Source organism: Scyliorhinus torazame, chromosome 3, assembly GCF_047496885.1.
Source record: "Scyliorhinus torazame isolate Kashiwa2021f chromosome 3, sScyTor2.1, whole genome shotgun sequence".
Classification (NCBI taxonomy): domain Eukaryota; kingdom Metazoa; phylum Chordata; class Chondrichthyes; order Carcharhiniformes; family Scyliorhinidae; genus Scyliorhinus; species Scyliorhinus torazame.
Genome location: NC_092709.1, coordinates 28,041,257 through 28,056,715, shown reverse-complemented (window position 1 = coordinate 28,056,715; position 15,459 = coordinate 28,041,257). Strand labels below are relative to the sequence as shown.

The following is a 15,459-nucleotide window of genomic DNA, read 5'->3' as shown; positions in this document are numbered from 1 at the left end:
GGAGGGTTTTCGGGGTGGCACAGGGCAAGGCTACGAAAGTTGGGGGACCTGTTTGTGGACGGGAAGTTCGCGAGCTTGGGTGAGCTGGAGGAGAACTACGGGCTCCCCCCGGGGAACACCTTCAGGTACTTACAGGTAAGGGCGTTTGCCAGACGGCAGGTGGTGGAATTCCCGCGGCTACTGCCACACACAGTACAGAACAGGGTGCTCTCGGGGGGGTGGGTGGGAATGGGGAAGATCTCGGAAACTTACCAGGTGATGCAGGAGGAGGAGGAGGCCTCGGTGGTGGAGTTGAAAGGTAAGTGGGAGGAGGAGTTGGGAGAGGAGATCGAAGAGGGGACGTGGGCAGATGCCCTAGGGAGGGTGAACTCTTCCTCTTCATGCACGAGGCTCAGCCTCATCCAGTTTAAGGTGCTGCTGCACAGGGCACACATGACTGGGACAAGGATGAGCAGGTTCTTTGGGGGTGAGGACAGGTGTGTTAGGTGCTCAGGGAGCCCAGCAAATCACACCCATATGCTCTGGGCATGCCCAGCGCTGGAGGAATTTTGGAAGTGCGTAACGAGGACGGTGTCGAGGGTGGTAGGATCCAGGGTCAAACCGGGCTGGGGGCTCGCAATATTTGGGGTGGCAGAGGAGCCGGGAATGCAGGAGGCGAAAGAGGCCGGAATTCTGGTCTTTGCGTCCCTGGTAGCCCGGCGAAGGATTCTCCTTCAGTGGAAAGATGCGAGGCCCCCAAGCGTGGAATCCTGGATCAGCGATATGGTAGGGTTCATTAAATTGGAGAGGGTGAAATTCGCCTTGAGAGGGTCGGTACAAGGGTTCTTTAGGCGGTGGCAACCGTTCTTAGATTTTCTGGCAGAACGATAGACATTGGTCAATGGCAGCAGCAGCTCGGGGGGGGGGGGGTTTACTTTATTTTGGTTTGTGTTATTTACACTGGAGGGTCTGAGGGGGTGTATACACCTGTTGTCTTAAGTCGGGGTGTTAATGTTAATTTATTATTTAGGTACAGTGGGGGAGGGGTTTGGGGGGTTGCTTTTTTAGATTGTGTTTTGTACTTAACCCTATTGGGTTCTTTTTTCTTTCTCATTTTGTTATTGATATTTTATGAAAACCTTTGATAAAAATTGTTTGAAAAAAAAAGACTACCTTGAGACGGCTGGAAGCACACCCACGGGGGAGCAGAAACTGCATCTCCTGCACTCAAGGATGTCCTGGGATGTACACCCTCATCGAGGAGGCTGAAGACTTTGATGCAGCAATAGAACTTTTAAAAGGACATTATATCCGCCCAGTAAATCAGGTCTACGCATGTCACCTGCTTGCCACGAGACGACAAAGCCCTGGGGAATCGTTGGAGAAGTTCTACCACGCGCTACTGGTGCTGGGCAGAAGCTGTGGCTGCCCGCAAGCTTCAGCGAGCGACCACACGGAACTCCTAATCCGGGATGCCTTCATAGCAGGTATGAGCTCCTCAGAGATCCGCCAGCGTCTTTTAGAGAAAGACACCCTGGGACTTATGGAGGCATGGGCCCTGGCAGGGTCCATGGACGTTGCCTCCAGGAATGCACAATCCTACGTGCCCGACCGCGCGGCGGCCCCCTGGGTAGCGTGGAATCCTGCAGCGGCAGCCCCACAGACCTTCCCCTGTCCCCGCAGGCCTGCGCTGTAAGGCAGCCCGCCAACTCCGATGGGCCCCGCTGTTTCTTCTGCGGGCAAGAAAGCATCCCCGCCAGCGCTGCCCGGCCCGCACATCCACCTGCAAAGTGTGCGGCAAGAAGGGCCATTTTGTGGGGGTATGCCAGGCACGAGCGGTGGCCGTTTTCTCCAGCGGCGACTCCGGGCTGCCACAGCGAACTTCCCCTCGGGCCTCAGGCAGCCAGCAGTCACCGCCACCCCCGTATCCTCGGGCCACGTGCGGCCCACGGGCGCCGCCATCTTATTCCCCCGACACCGCGCAGGACGGATGGGCGCCGCCATTTTATCCATCTCCCTCCACCATGTGCGACCCATGGGAGACGCCAGCTTGGATGGGACCTCAGCCCAGCCGACTATACACTGCCCGATCAAAATTCACTGCGTCTGGCCTCGGTGACTCTGGACTAAACTCGACATCGAACACTCTCAACAGCAACGACGATGGTCTTCATCAACGGCCACGAGACGTCCTGCCTGATCGACTCTGATTTAGCACAGGGCTAAATCGCTGGCTTTGAAAGCAGACCAAGGCAGGCCGGCAGCACGGTTCAATTCCCGTACCAGCCTCCCCGAACAGGCGCCGGAATGTGGCGACTAGGGGCTTTTCACAGTAACTTCATTTGAAGCCTACTTGTGACAATAAGCGATTTTCATTTCATTCATTCATTTTCAATTGTAGAGCTCTTATGTTGTTTTATATATTTTATTGAAATTCACTGGCAGGCAAGGCCCCAGGCCTTTGATCACCTTAAAATTGCGGGCAAGTCTTGGAACGTTGGGAAGGAAAGAAAATGCCATACGGACAATCCAATCAAGTTGGTGCTTTTTTTGACCGTGCTGACTGCTGCATTGATTTTAGTTTGAGGTCTCAGAGCTTTCAGTTTAGCACATGGACTGTCTCTTACAAGCAGTAAATGTGCATGATTATGGTACTGACTTGATGGCGGGTTCCCATTTCAAAATTGCCTTGGGGAAAATGGATACGTAGCACAAACTGTATTGTGAAACAAAAGAGAAAATGCTGGAAAATCTCAGCAGGTCTGGCAGCATCTGTAGGGAGAGAAAAGAGCTTACGTTTCGAGTCCGATGACCCTTTGTCTTTTTTCTTTGACAAAGAGTCATCGGACTCGAAACGTTAGCTCTTTTCTCTCCCTACAGATGCTGCCAGACCTGCTGAGATTTTCCAGCATTTTCTCGTTTGTTTCAGATTCCAGCATCCGCAGTAATTTGCTTTTATACAAACTGTTTTGTTTTGTTAACAGAAAACCATTGACAAGATTAAAACCCAGCAGGTGAAGTTAAAGCTCTTGGAAGAGGAAAACAAACAGTTAGTTCAACAGTCAAGGTGTGAATCACTGCGAAATATGGAAGCAAAAGTACTTGAGTTGAAGGAGAATGTTCAAGCGAAAACACAAAGGGTATGTGAAGATTTTAAACCAGGGACTGAAATGTGGGAACGTTTGATGAGATGGTAAAAACAACTGTTCATTAACCAGGCAGTGATTTGATTCATCTCATCATGTCTGAAGAACTACAGTAAAACGCTTATGTTAACCAGAAGGAAAAATAGAAAGGAAAGATAGAAACAAAATAATTGTGACTACATCAGCATTGGAAAAATAAAAGAGAGGTTAATCTTTTAGTTGGAGACCAGTTGGAATTTCATCTATCTTTTCCCTATATTATTTTCCCCATAATATTCTCTTTTAACTTCAGTTGCCATTCTTCTTTATGTAATATTCCAGTTTGCACTTCGGTGAGAGTGTGTCATTAAGGAGCCCTAGCAAAACTGGAATCCATGGGAATCAAGAAGAAAAGTCTCCACTGCTTGGAGTCATACTTGGCACAAAGGAAGATAGTTGGAGTTCAGTCATCTCAGTCCCAGGATATCACTGCGGCGTTCCACACGGTAGTGTCCTGGGCCGAATCACCTTCAGATGCTTCATCAATGATCTTCCTTCCACCATAAGGTCAGAATGAGGGTGTTCATTGATGATTGTGCAATGTTCAGCACCACTTGGGACTCCTCAGATACTGAAGCAGTCCATGTCCGTGGCAGCAAGACCTGGACAACATTTTGGCTGATAAGTGACCAGTAACATTTGCACTATACAAGTGCCAGCCAATGACCATTTCAAACATAAGAGAATCTAACCACCTCCCCTTGACATTCAATGGCATTACCACCACTGAATCCATCACTATCAACATCCTGGGAGGTTACCATTAACCAGAAACTGAACTGCACCAGCATATAAATACAAGAGCAGGTCAATGACTGGGCAGCTAGTATCGTGCGTCCTGACTCCCCAAAGCCAGTGCACCAGTTACAAGGCACAACTCAGCAGTGTGATGGAATGCTCTCCCTTTGCCTGGATGAATGCCATTCCAATGTACTCAAGATGCCTAATGCCAACCAGGAAAAAGCAACCTCCTTAATTGGCACACCGTAAACATTCAATCGCTCCACCACTGACAAATAGTGGCAGCAGTGTGTACCATCTACAAAATGCACTGCAGCAACTCACCAAGGCTCTTTTGACGGCATCATCCAAACCCGTAAACTCTGCCATCTCGAAGGCAAGGGTAGCAGATAGATGGGAATACCACCCTCTCAGCTTACCCTCCAAGCCACTTATCATCTTGACTTTAAATAAAATTAATTTAGGGGATGTGAGTGCGCTGGTTAGGCCAGCATTTATTGCCCATCCCTAGTTGCCCTTCAGAAGGTGGTGGTAAGTTACCTTCTTGAACTGCTGCAGCCCCTGGAGTGTGGATACATCCACAGTGCTGTTACGGAGGGACTTGGAAATATATTGCTGTTCCTTCACTGTCGGTGGATCAAATCCTGGAATAAATGCTGGCCTAACCAGCGATGCCAACATCCCATACATGAATCTCAAGGGCAATTAGGGATGGGCAATAAATCCTAGCAGTACCCACACCCGATGATAGAATGAAATTAAAAAAACAGGTGTTTGCAACAACACTGTTGGGGGGGAAAAAAATCAAATGTTATCCTCATAAAGTAACTAAAAGTACTTCCCGCCTTAAGTTATATAAAAAATCATGGCATGTTGGAAAGTCATATCATCAGAAAAAGCCTTTTAGCCCATCAGTCCATGCTAGATTCATGATCCTATAGGCAGAATTTATTGCCTTGCCCTATTGTGATGTTGCTTTAATATATGTAGTTAGTGCAGTGTTATGATTAGCAAACCACTTAATATGTCTCCAGTTAGAATACATCATTACCAAAGAAAATGAAAACAACGGGCTGCAGCAGTGTTGGTCCCTGATTGCATGTGTAGACAGAGCTCTCCCATAACTGTGGACATAGTCTGTTATTCCACAATACTGTTACCATTCATCAATATGTGATTGGTAAGTTTATGTTGGAAACCAGTAACTCAAAACTGCCAAGGCAGGTTTGGTGTTTGGAGCTGGATAGCGGGGGATGGCATTTAATCGTGTGGCAGGGTGGTGTTGGCAACCACTTCATTTCCTGACTGGCCCAGTTAAGTACAGTGCAGGAAAACTCATGGGCAGCTTTCATGCCTTACCATCCCACAGCTAATTGAGGCCCTTTAGTGGCCCACACGGGAAGCCCTAGAAGCAAACACTGTCAGGTTTTCTTGTGACTTCTTGTGAGGGTGTTGCGGGGGTGGACCCTTGTCCAAAGGCACTCGGTGCCTGATTGAGGGACCCAGAATCAGGAAGGGATGGGGCCTTTGGGAGCCAGCCTTGCTGCTGACCCCCTTCCCCAGGAGACCCATCCCACCAGCACTAATCCATGAACTGGGCCCTCAGTGATCCTGCACCTTGAATTGATGCATTGCTGGCAGCATCCCCACTGATGCAATGACAGTTGCTGGCCTGTGATTGGCCAGCAGCTCTAAGGGGGTGGGATCTCTGCTCTTGGGGTCCTCTAACCTTGGTAAGGCCTGCCACTGCCCAGTTAAGTGCCTGATTGTCTCTTAATTTCCTGAAAGTAGGTGATGTGGGGCTCTCATCGGCTCTGCAGCCGGCAGGAGAGACTTCTGACCTCCTGCATTACATGCCACCCTGTGTGTGCAGTCTGGGTTGTTGGAGGTTGCTTTTAGTTTCGTCCATTTTGGGCAATCCCCAAGAATTCTTTGCAAATTCTCTGAAATCTACCTTGAATATTCCATTTAGGATTAAGGTAGAACTATTTTCACTTGATGGTGATCTTAGTTCTAGAAGCTGATGGCATCCGTGTGGAATAATACAAACAAGTAAAGAGGGCACTCTTTAGAATGGGCACATCCACCAAGTTGTGTTGACGCAATGTCATTACAATTTTGTCGCACTTCATTGAGGTTTTCACTGCCTGGTTGATGCTCTGTAACTACAAAGCTGAAAAGAGAAATCTTTTTAAGAGCTGCCTTCACACTGAGGAGGCTTCAGGCCACTCCACATCCAAAAACCTGCTCTGAAAAGTCTGCTCGTGTTTTGACAGCTGTGGTAAGTTGCACAACAGCAGTTAAAACAAACCACTACATTCTAAATCAAGCACCAACAGCCTAACTGAAACAATGCACATTATTCTCAAAAAATGTCCATTCACCCTATGTCCCAATGTTAACGGATGGATCATTAAAAATTCCAGAATAAGAATCCAGATCGATGATTCTGCCAAAAATTTGGGTCATTCCCTATTTGTGCACCAAGTTCGATTGAAACCTGTCTATTAGTTTTTGAGATGTATTGTTCTCAGACGAACAGGATTGAAAGAATTACGGGCGAGGTTCTCTGGCCTCCCAGCCGCATGTTTCATGGCAGCGGGAGGTGGCGCTACGTTCACTGGCAGTGGGATTCTCTGCTCCCGCTGCTGTCAATGGGAATTCCCATTGATGCTACCCCACACCGCCGAGAAACCCCCAGGGGCACTGCCAGCGGCACCAGAGAATCCCACCACCAGCGAATGCACAGAGAATTCCAGTCTAAGTCTGACCACCTTCAGCTGCAGAGGTAAGAATTAAAGTATACAAACAACACATTTCTATACTATTAACATATGGGATGACTGGCCATATATGCAAAAATTAGCAATGTTTCAATGATGTTATACAACAGATAAAACAGTCCTATCAGTATAACTATAGTTTGAATCTAATACACTGGAAATACTCATTCACTGCCATTGTGCTGATGCAATGCTTTCTTGTTAAAACCTTTTCAAAGGCATCATTGTGCGACATTGGCAAAAAACAATGTTGCTGAGTACAACGCTGTGACTGTCATTCGGAAGAGTGTTCGAGCTGATTTGCATCGGCCTGACTTAAATCTAAATGTTGTGACAAGGTGGACATGGTTGGGTGAACTGGATACAGTGACTCATGTTGGAAAGATTGTGCCATCAATACAAGATAGTCATTTACAAATCCAATTGGGAATTTGAGAGAAACTACTTTAGTGGTGAGAATCCGGAACTCACTAACAGATGGAGCGGTCGAGGTGAATAGATACATTTAAGGGAAAGCTGGATAAACAAGTGAAGGAAATAGGGAGAGATGACCTGGGGTTGGAGGATGAGCACTAGCATGGATCTATTGGGCTGAATGGTCTTTCTCATGCTGTCGACTTGATGTCAGTGCACCCTTTTTATGCAGCAACCTCCAAGGTGACCAGGCAAAGACACTCTGGAACACATGAATCCACCGAGCTAGTGGATGGCTTACTGGGTAAGTGTCAGGCTGCCTGTTTGAAACAGTCTGAGAGCCAGGTGAATGACAGAATATGCAGATACAGCTCGTCAGTCCAGAGACAGACTTCAACACAAAACAACAATCAGTGCCCTCAACATGTACGGGTCTTGGGAATAGCTAACAAACTGTTTTTAAACTCGAGTTTGTCACAGTTATGGTGTCAAGACTGACCAGTAACAAACAGCCAGGGACAAAATAACGTCTAGAAATGGAAGCTTTGATTAATTTAGCATGTCTTCACATTCATAATAAACATTAGCAAACCATAAATTAGTAAAAATACAACCGCCTTTGACCAGCAGTTGCCAGCTCTACAGGGGCCTGTACATCATACTGGTTAGAGAGCATGGGCCAAGCAATTGATAAGGTACAGTGATCAGACTGTGTGCTTGCATTTCTCAATGGTTTAACTGCATCAAAACTTTATGGAACTGTAACGAGTACCATGGGGCCAGGTTAACAAATGCACGTCACAGGGCAGGATGAAGCACTTACGTGGGTATTAGTTGCCCATTTAAGGGCATCAGTTGGCAGTGCGGCAGAAAGACTGTCCACGAGCCTTCCTGCCCCAGACATAAATGGGACATAGAATTTATAATGCAGAAGGAGGCCATTCGGCCCAAAGGGTCTGCTCCGGCCCTTGGAAAGAGCACCCCATCCAAGCCATCACCTCCACCCTATCCCCATAACTCAGTAACCCAACCTAACATTTCTGGACAGTAAGGGCAATTTAGCATGGCCAATCCACCTAACCTGCACATCTTTCGACTTCGGGAGGAAACCGGAGCACCCGGAGGAAACCCGCGCAGACACGGGGAGAACGTGCAGACTCCGCATAGACAGTGACCCAAGCTGGGAATCGATCCTGGGACCCCTGGAGCTGTGAAGCAACTGTTCTAACCACTGTGCTACTGTGCCACCCACTTTTTATTTCCTCCCCCAAGCCCTAGCGCATCATGGGAGGGTCCCCGCTTGTCCCTCCCCGCATTCCTCCAATACGCGCGCAAGGCACCCCTGGCTTGATCACCAGCACACACAAAAATGCCAGCTAGCATTGCCACCTGTGCACATTGGCAGTGCCAGGCTGGCCCCAGGTGGCACTGCCAGGGTGCCCATGTGGCACCAGCAGTACCGGGGTACCAACTTCCCAAAGGGCATGCACCTGGGGGCCTCAGCTCCGTGGGAGACCCCCACGAGTGACGTTCAGTCTGGTCCCCGTGGGGACCAATGCTGTACAGCGCTCGCCCGAGGTCTCCGAGGGACAGAGGGGTGAAGGCGGCAGGGTGCCCCGCCTGCACCTTCCCGCCTGATTAAAAGCACTCCACCCCCCTCATTCCCATACTCAGGGGAAGGCATCAAATTCTACTCCATTTGTTTTTAATCTGATGCCTGTATTAGTTTAATATTGGTGTTTTCTTTAAGTTGCCACAACATTTGGGGTTGAGAAACACATCAGCTATGATTCAATAGCAGGGCAGACTTGATGGACTGAATGGCCTAATTCTGTTCCTAGGTCTTCTGGTCTTAATTTAAATACTACAGCAGCATGCCAGATTGCATTGCCCCCAAAATGCTGATCGTTCAAGCAGAGGTATTCATAAATACTGGGAGCTCAGCATGAATATTTGCCTTCCAGTACATTAACTTTCCAATTAAATCTAGAACCTTCAGTACATTACCTCTCCCATCATAATATTTAATTGTAATTCTCCTCCTCTGTTACTTTGGTTTGGTAGATTAAGCTTGTTAAAGTTTTGAATATCAAAAATTCACCCAACAACCAAATGTCTGATTGTATGCTGCTGAATTGTCAGTGCTCAAGTATATGAAGATAAATGTAGCTGGAAGCAGGAATGCCAGTAGTTCAGGTGTCCTGTTTGCTCTGAGAATCTTGTCTCTTCTTTTTTGTGAGTTCTAACAGCTTGTTTCAATGTTAGTTAACAGCTTTGGGTGTACGGGCAAGGCTGCACCAGAACCAACACAAAATCCTTCTCACAGGTTCGGGATAATTCAATCTCATCATTGGTTTCCATTCCTGGTCTGTGTTCATTTGAGAATCATTTGAATTCCTGGTTGTGAACTTCATAATGCTATCAACATGTTGTTATGTATAGGTAAGGCAGCCTTGGGTTTGCACCCCAAAGAAATGGGAAGATTCCTCGATTGTGAGAAAACGGGCAACTTTACAAGGAAAATGGGAACAAGCGCCGCAGAAGCTGAAGTGAACCTGAAAAGGCCTTACTCATTGGTGCGGAGAAAATGACAATTGGAGACGTTTAGTAAGCTGTCCTTCAGATGCAACTTTGCCAATACTTACTATCTCTTAGAATTATTATGCAGGGTCTATACATTTTTCCAATTCAACATTATATCATAACACTAAGGAGTGTGTCAGTACACTGCTATTTATCTTCTGAGACTTGGGTTTCAATCCAGACAGATGGGACTAAAGTTTCCACACTCTGGTGACTTTAAAGGAATTACATGAGTTTAGGGATTCTTAATTTACATCCGAGTTGATAAACAAACTAAACTAAAAGCACCAAACTAAAGGAACTCTGCTCACATTGAGTAATCATAGTCAGATAAGACTGTGGAAATGGGACAAATAGGTCAACTCTTCCAAGGTAAGGTTTAGGACCTGTTGTTTAGGACAAGCTGAGGGACGTTTACTCAGCATTTGCTCTGAATTATAACTGATTTGCGAATATTTGATGCCAAATTCATTTAATCTTGATCACGAGTATTCTCACCAAATGAGTCATTGGGAATCTTGGGAACACTCTCATGGTTGCAATCATATCTAGCACAAAGGATGTTGGTGATGGTTGTTAGATCTCAGTCCCGGGGCATCACTGCAAGAGTTCCTCAGTACTGCAGAGGTTCAAGACGGCAGCTCACCACCAACTGCTCAAGGCCAGTTTGGGAGGGCCAATAAATGTTGGCCTCACCAGCTTCGCCCACATCCCGTAAATGAATTTAAAAAGACAGATTCACCAGTGCTGGACCATAACCCCATGACCAATCATCAAGCCATTGTTTCCAAGATCGGTTTGGACCTGGAATACGTTATCATAGAGAGTGTGGTGGAGGTAGGTTCGGCCAAGGCATTCAAGAAGGAATTGGATTATTTTCTGAAAATGAAGTATGTGCAGGGTTATGGAGGGAGGTCAAAGGAGTGGCACTACCTAAGTTGCTCTTTCAGAGGGTTGGCGCAATTGTGATGGGCTGAATGGCCTCCTGCTGAAGTGCAACAATTTTGTGATTCTGTGGTACAGGGTAATTTGACAAGGTGGATTCAAAATTGGCTTTGATGTCGGAGACAGAGGGTGATGACAGACGGCTTTAGTAACTGAGAGCCAGTGTCCAGTGGCTTCTGTACTGGGTCCCCTATTATTTGTCATTTATATAAATAACATAGGTGACTGTGGGGGATAGGATCAGTAAGTTTGAGAATGACACAAAGATTGGCCGGGTGGTTAATAGTGAGGTTGAGTGTCTTGGGTTACAGGAAGATATAGATGGGATGGTCAAATGAGCAGATAAGTGGCAGATGGAAATTAACCCTGATCCACTTTGGAAGGAGTAATTTGACAAGGAAATATTCATTAATGACACAAGACTAGGAAGTTCTGAGGAATAAAGGGATCTCTGCGTGTATATCCATAGATCTCTGAACACGGAAAGGCAGGTTATTAGGGTGGTGAAAAAGGCATATGAGACACTTTCCTTTATCAATCGAGGCATAGATTACAAAAGCAGGGAGGTCATGATGGAATTGAATAGAACTTTGGTGAGGCCACCGCTGGAGGACTGTGTGCAATTCTGGTTGCACATTAAGGGAAGGATGTGATTGCACTGGAGGGGGTGCAGAGAAGATTCACCAGGATGTTGCCTGGGAGGGAACATTTAAGTTAAGAAGAGAGGTTGGTTAGGGTTGGGTGTTTTCGCTGAATCAGAGAAGACTGATGAGGGAGCTGATCGAGGTGTGCAAGATTATGAGTGGTATGGACAGGGTGGATAGTGAGCAGCTGTTCCCCTCAATTGAAGGGTCAGTCACAAGGGGACTCAAGTTCAAGGTGAGGGGCGGGAGGTTTAGGGGGGAATTGAGGAAAAACATTTTACCCAGACGGTGGTGACGGTCTTGAATGCAATGCCTGGGAGGGTGGTAGAGGCGGGTGGCCCCACATCCTTTAAAACATACCTGGATGAGCACTTGGCACGTCATAACATTCAAGGCTATGGGTCAAGGGCTGGCAAATTTGTTCGGAAAGTCAGGTTTTTTTCATGGCCAGACTCGAAGGCCGAAGGGCCTCTTCTGCACTGTATTGTTTTGTGCTTCTGCTGCTAGGACTGGAAAAAAAATGTTAAAGTTCATCTGACCTGCCCTAAATTTCAAAACCAGGATAATTCTTTGACAGAATCTAATGGGAACTCGCTTCCTATGCCTGGGATCTGTCAGAAGACAGAACAATCCCAACTCTGACACATGAGATGAATGATCTAATCGTGAGGGGAAGGGTGTCCAAGGTGGTTTTCCATTACGTTCCTCGCAGTTTTTATCTCCAGGGTATCACAGAATTGTTACACCGCAGATGGAGACCATTCGGCCCATCATGTCTGCACCGTCTCTCCAAATGAGCATGGTGACTCAGTGCCATTATCCTGCTTTTTCCCCGTAACCCTGTCCTTATTCAGGCAGTAGACATGGACATACAGAACAAGTGTAAAAGAAGTCAGACATTTATGCAGGGCACTCCCAGTTACAGGAGGGGGGGTTGGGGTGGATGGAATTTGGTGCGAGTTAGTAGTATGGCTAGCAGTGCTTTGAGTGACCCAGGTTTATGGAGGATAGTCATGAGAGACCAGCCAGATGTGCTTTGTAATAATTAAGTTTAGAAATAGTAAAAGCATGGACGACAGTTTCAGCAGCACATGAGTTGAGGCAGAGTGAGATGAGATGGAAATAGGTAGCCTTTGTGATGGTGCAGCTATATGGCCAGAAGCCCATCTCAGCGTGAAAGATGACCCCAAGATTCCAAACAGTCTGATTCAGCCTTGATACAGTGAATTACTACAGCGAATAGTGAAAGGCTCTCTCCTCTGGATGGTGAGCGAAGGGCAAGGGATTATCAAATTAAAATTGGAACTTAGAGGAGAGAGAATTAAAGAAGGTTCTTTACACAGAAATCATTTTAAACCCAGAATGTTTGATGACAGTGAATAGTTGAGGCATACTCCACTTTGCTGGTTTTGAGGGGAAATTGGTTGAATGTTTGATTGCAGAGTAAGATACAAAGTCCAGGAAGACAATAATGCATAGGAATGGTTTTGGATTGCTATGGAAAACAACCATTGCAGACGTCTATGGATCAAGTAGTATAATTCTGGCCCTTTAAACTCTGTGGTTCTAGCTATCCTGACTTGTTTCCTAACCCAGGGTCAGGGAGGTCAATTAGATGAACTGTGTACCACATACCCCAGCCGAAATGAACGAACATCGCCCAGGCTGGGATTGGAAACTGGAACCTTCCCAATCAATATGACAACGTTATTTCATAGAAATCCCGACAGTGCAGAAGGAGGCCATTCAGAACATCGAGTCTGCACCGACACTCCGAAAGAGCACCCCACCTAGGCCCACTCCCCTGCGCTATCCCCGTAACCCTATCTAATGTTTGGACACTAATTGACAATTTAGCATGGCCAATCCACCTAACCCGCACATCTTTGGACTGGGAGGAAACTGGAGCTCCAAGGGGAAACCCACGCAGACACGGGGAGAACATGCAAACTCCACAAAGTCACCCAAGGTTAGAATCAAACCCGGGTCCCCGACGCTGTGAGGCAGCAGTGCCACTGTGCCACTGTACCATCCAACATTACTGGGTAAAGTTGTTTAGGAACACTGGACTTAGGAACAGAACTTGGCCAATCGGCCCTTCGAGTATGCTCCGCCGTTTGATAAGATCACGGCTGATCCGATTGTGGTCTCAACGCCACTTTCCTGTCTGCCCCCCGCCACCCAGTCACCCATAACCTTTAACTCCCTTATGTTACAGAAAATATTCTCACTCACGCTCGAGTAAATTCAATGACCCGACCGCTAATAGGGATGAGCAATAAATGCTGGCCTTACCAGTTGGGCGGCACAGTAGCACAGTGGTTAGCAGTGTTGCTTCACAGCGTTAGGGACTCAGGTTCGATACCCGCTTGGGTCACTGTCTGTGAGGAGTTTACACGTTCTCCCCGTGTCTGCGTGGGTTTCTTCTGGGTGCTCCGGTTTCCTCCCACAAGTCCCGAAAGACATGCTTGTTAGGTGAATTGAACATTCTGAAATCCCACTCCATGTACCAGAACTGGCGCCGGAGTGTGGCGACTAGGGGATTTTCACAGTAACTTCATTGCAGTGTGACAATACAGATTATTATTATTAGTGACAGCAATATCCTGAGAATGAAGTAAAATAGTCAGAATATAAAGAGCCAGCAGGGGGCCAACCAGCGGTTATAAGTTGCAACATGGATGTAGAATATTCTGAGCAAATGAAAGGATACATCAATAATTGAGATAACTTGCAATGGTTCCATTTGTATCTAAAAGTAAACATTAGAATCCTTGCCAGTGATCTGGAGTTGCAAGGGCAGTGAAGCCATTCTTGGATCTCCTTTGGGATCGCCATAGAGACGGTCATTTTCGTAAAGCTGTAACCAGCTGCTTCATTTCAGTCCTCTGAATGGAAACGTTTAATTGTCCAGTACAATAGATTTGTGAACGTTTGTGTATTCGTGCTTCACATTGAAAATGTTTGTCCTACCTCAGTCCACTTGCAACGTTAAGATTATATTAATTACAACTGGAAGGGATATGGCAACACTCAGTACCAGGAAGCGAAAGAAAGGTGACAATCTAGCCACTGTTGCAATATGGTGTTCTGGCTTCTATCCAAAAGCAGAAAGCCAGAAGGCCTCTAGGCTTGAAGATGTTTCTTCAGCTCCCCAAAAAAAGGAATTTTGCTTTCTTGGCGCCTTCTTGTCCGTGATCACCCAGCCTGACGAGGATTGGGCATTGGACCGATGGTCTACACATGTTCAATGAAGATAATGTGGCAGGAGACTTGGGATTGCCCTTTTCCTCCTGCTTTAACATGGTTTTACTCCATCTGGGGGAGCTACAGGCCCACCCTCGGGAAAGTCCTGGAAAATCCCCCAGCAAAGCAAAGGGGGTAGAAACCTGGCTGCATGGATCTCTTCTTCCCTTTGCTCTTGGGAACTGAGCTTTCCCCAGCTGTGCTAGGAGGAATTTAAGGTTTATCACAACCAATAATGTTGTGGAGGGCGGAAGGATATGGGTGCAATGTATACTCACTCCATACTCACATACCATGCAGCCCAACATTCTCCAAAGCGGCACAGTGTGTGCAAAGTACATTAAGGTTCAGAAAATAATTAGGTTAGTGGCTACTCCTAGAACTGGAGGGCCTAGAGCAATGATCCAAATAATACACGCCCATTCGCAATAACTCAGAAGTGTCGTGCTATTCCTACACTATTACAGTTCTCACACCACGGAAATCTCTGAAATGTTTTGTTAATTTTATTTATATCCAATATCTTGTTTTTCACCATCTCTCTATTGTCACAATGTCCTCATGGTGCTCCAGTGTACATTGTTTTCTGGAAGTAAAAATAGAGAACTGGAATAAAATGTGTTCATGTGTTCATATCTTTTGTTTCCATGCTTTGTTGATTATTTCAGGTTTCAACATCACAGGAATATATTTAATGATATCCATGCACACAGGAATGCAAACAATGATATGCACACAGTACATGGAATACAGCAATTATATACACCCAGTACACACCAGAATGCACTGATTGACAATTATGCGCAGGAATTCACGGAGCGAAATACACATGGTCACAATTCTCCGGCCTCGTTGTGCTCTCGTTCAAGCGTAACGAGGCCAGTGAATAGCGGAAGCGTTTGTGTTACAACCGGCCCTCTCCCGTAGGCGAAATTGGGA

The 15,459-nt window shown here is 46.6% G+C and overlaps 1 protein-coding gene across 1 annotated transcript in view; it reads left to right on the top strand.

Moving 5' to 3' along the window:
* LOC140408369 (uncharacterized) overlaps positions 1-15,155 on the top strand; it is a 30,870-nt gene extending 15,715 nt beyond the window's left edge. The window contains exons 6-7 of the mRNA XM_072495477.1: positions 2,964-3,119; positions 9,545-15,155. Coding sequence (XP_072351578.1) covers positions 2,964-3,119; positions 9,545-9,655 — 267 coding nt within the window. The 3' untranslated portion in view covers positions 9,656-15,155. The remainder of the gene's footprint in view (positions 1-2,963; positions 3,120-9,544) is intronic.
* Positions 15,156-15,459: the final 304 nt, after the last annotated feature.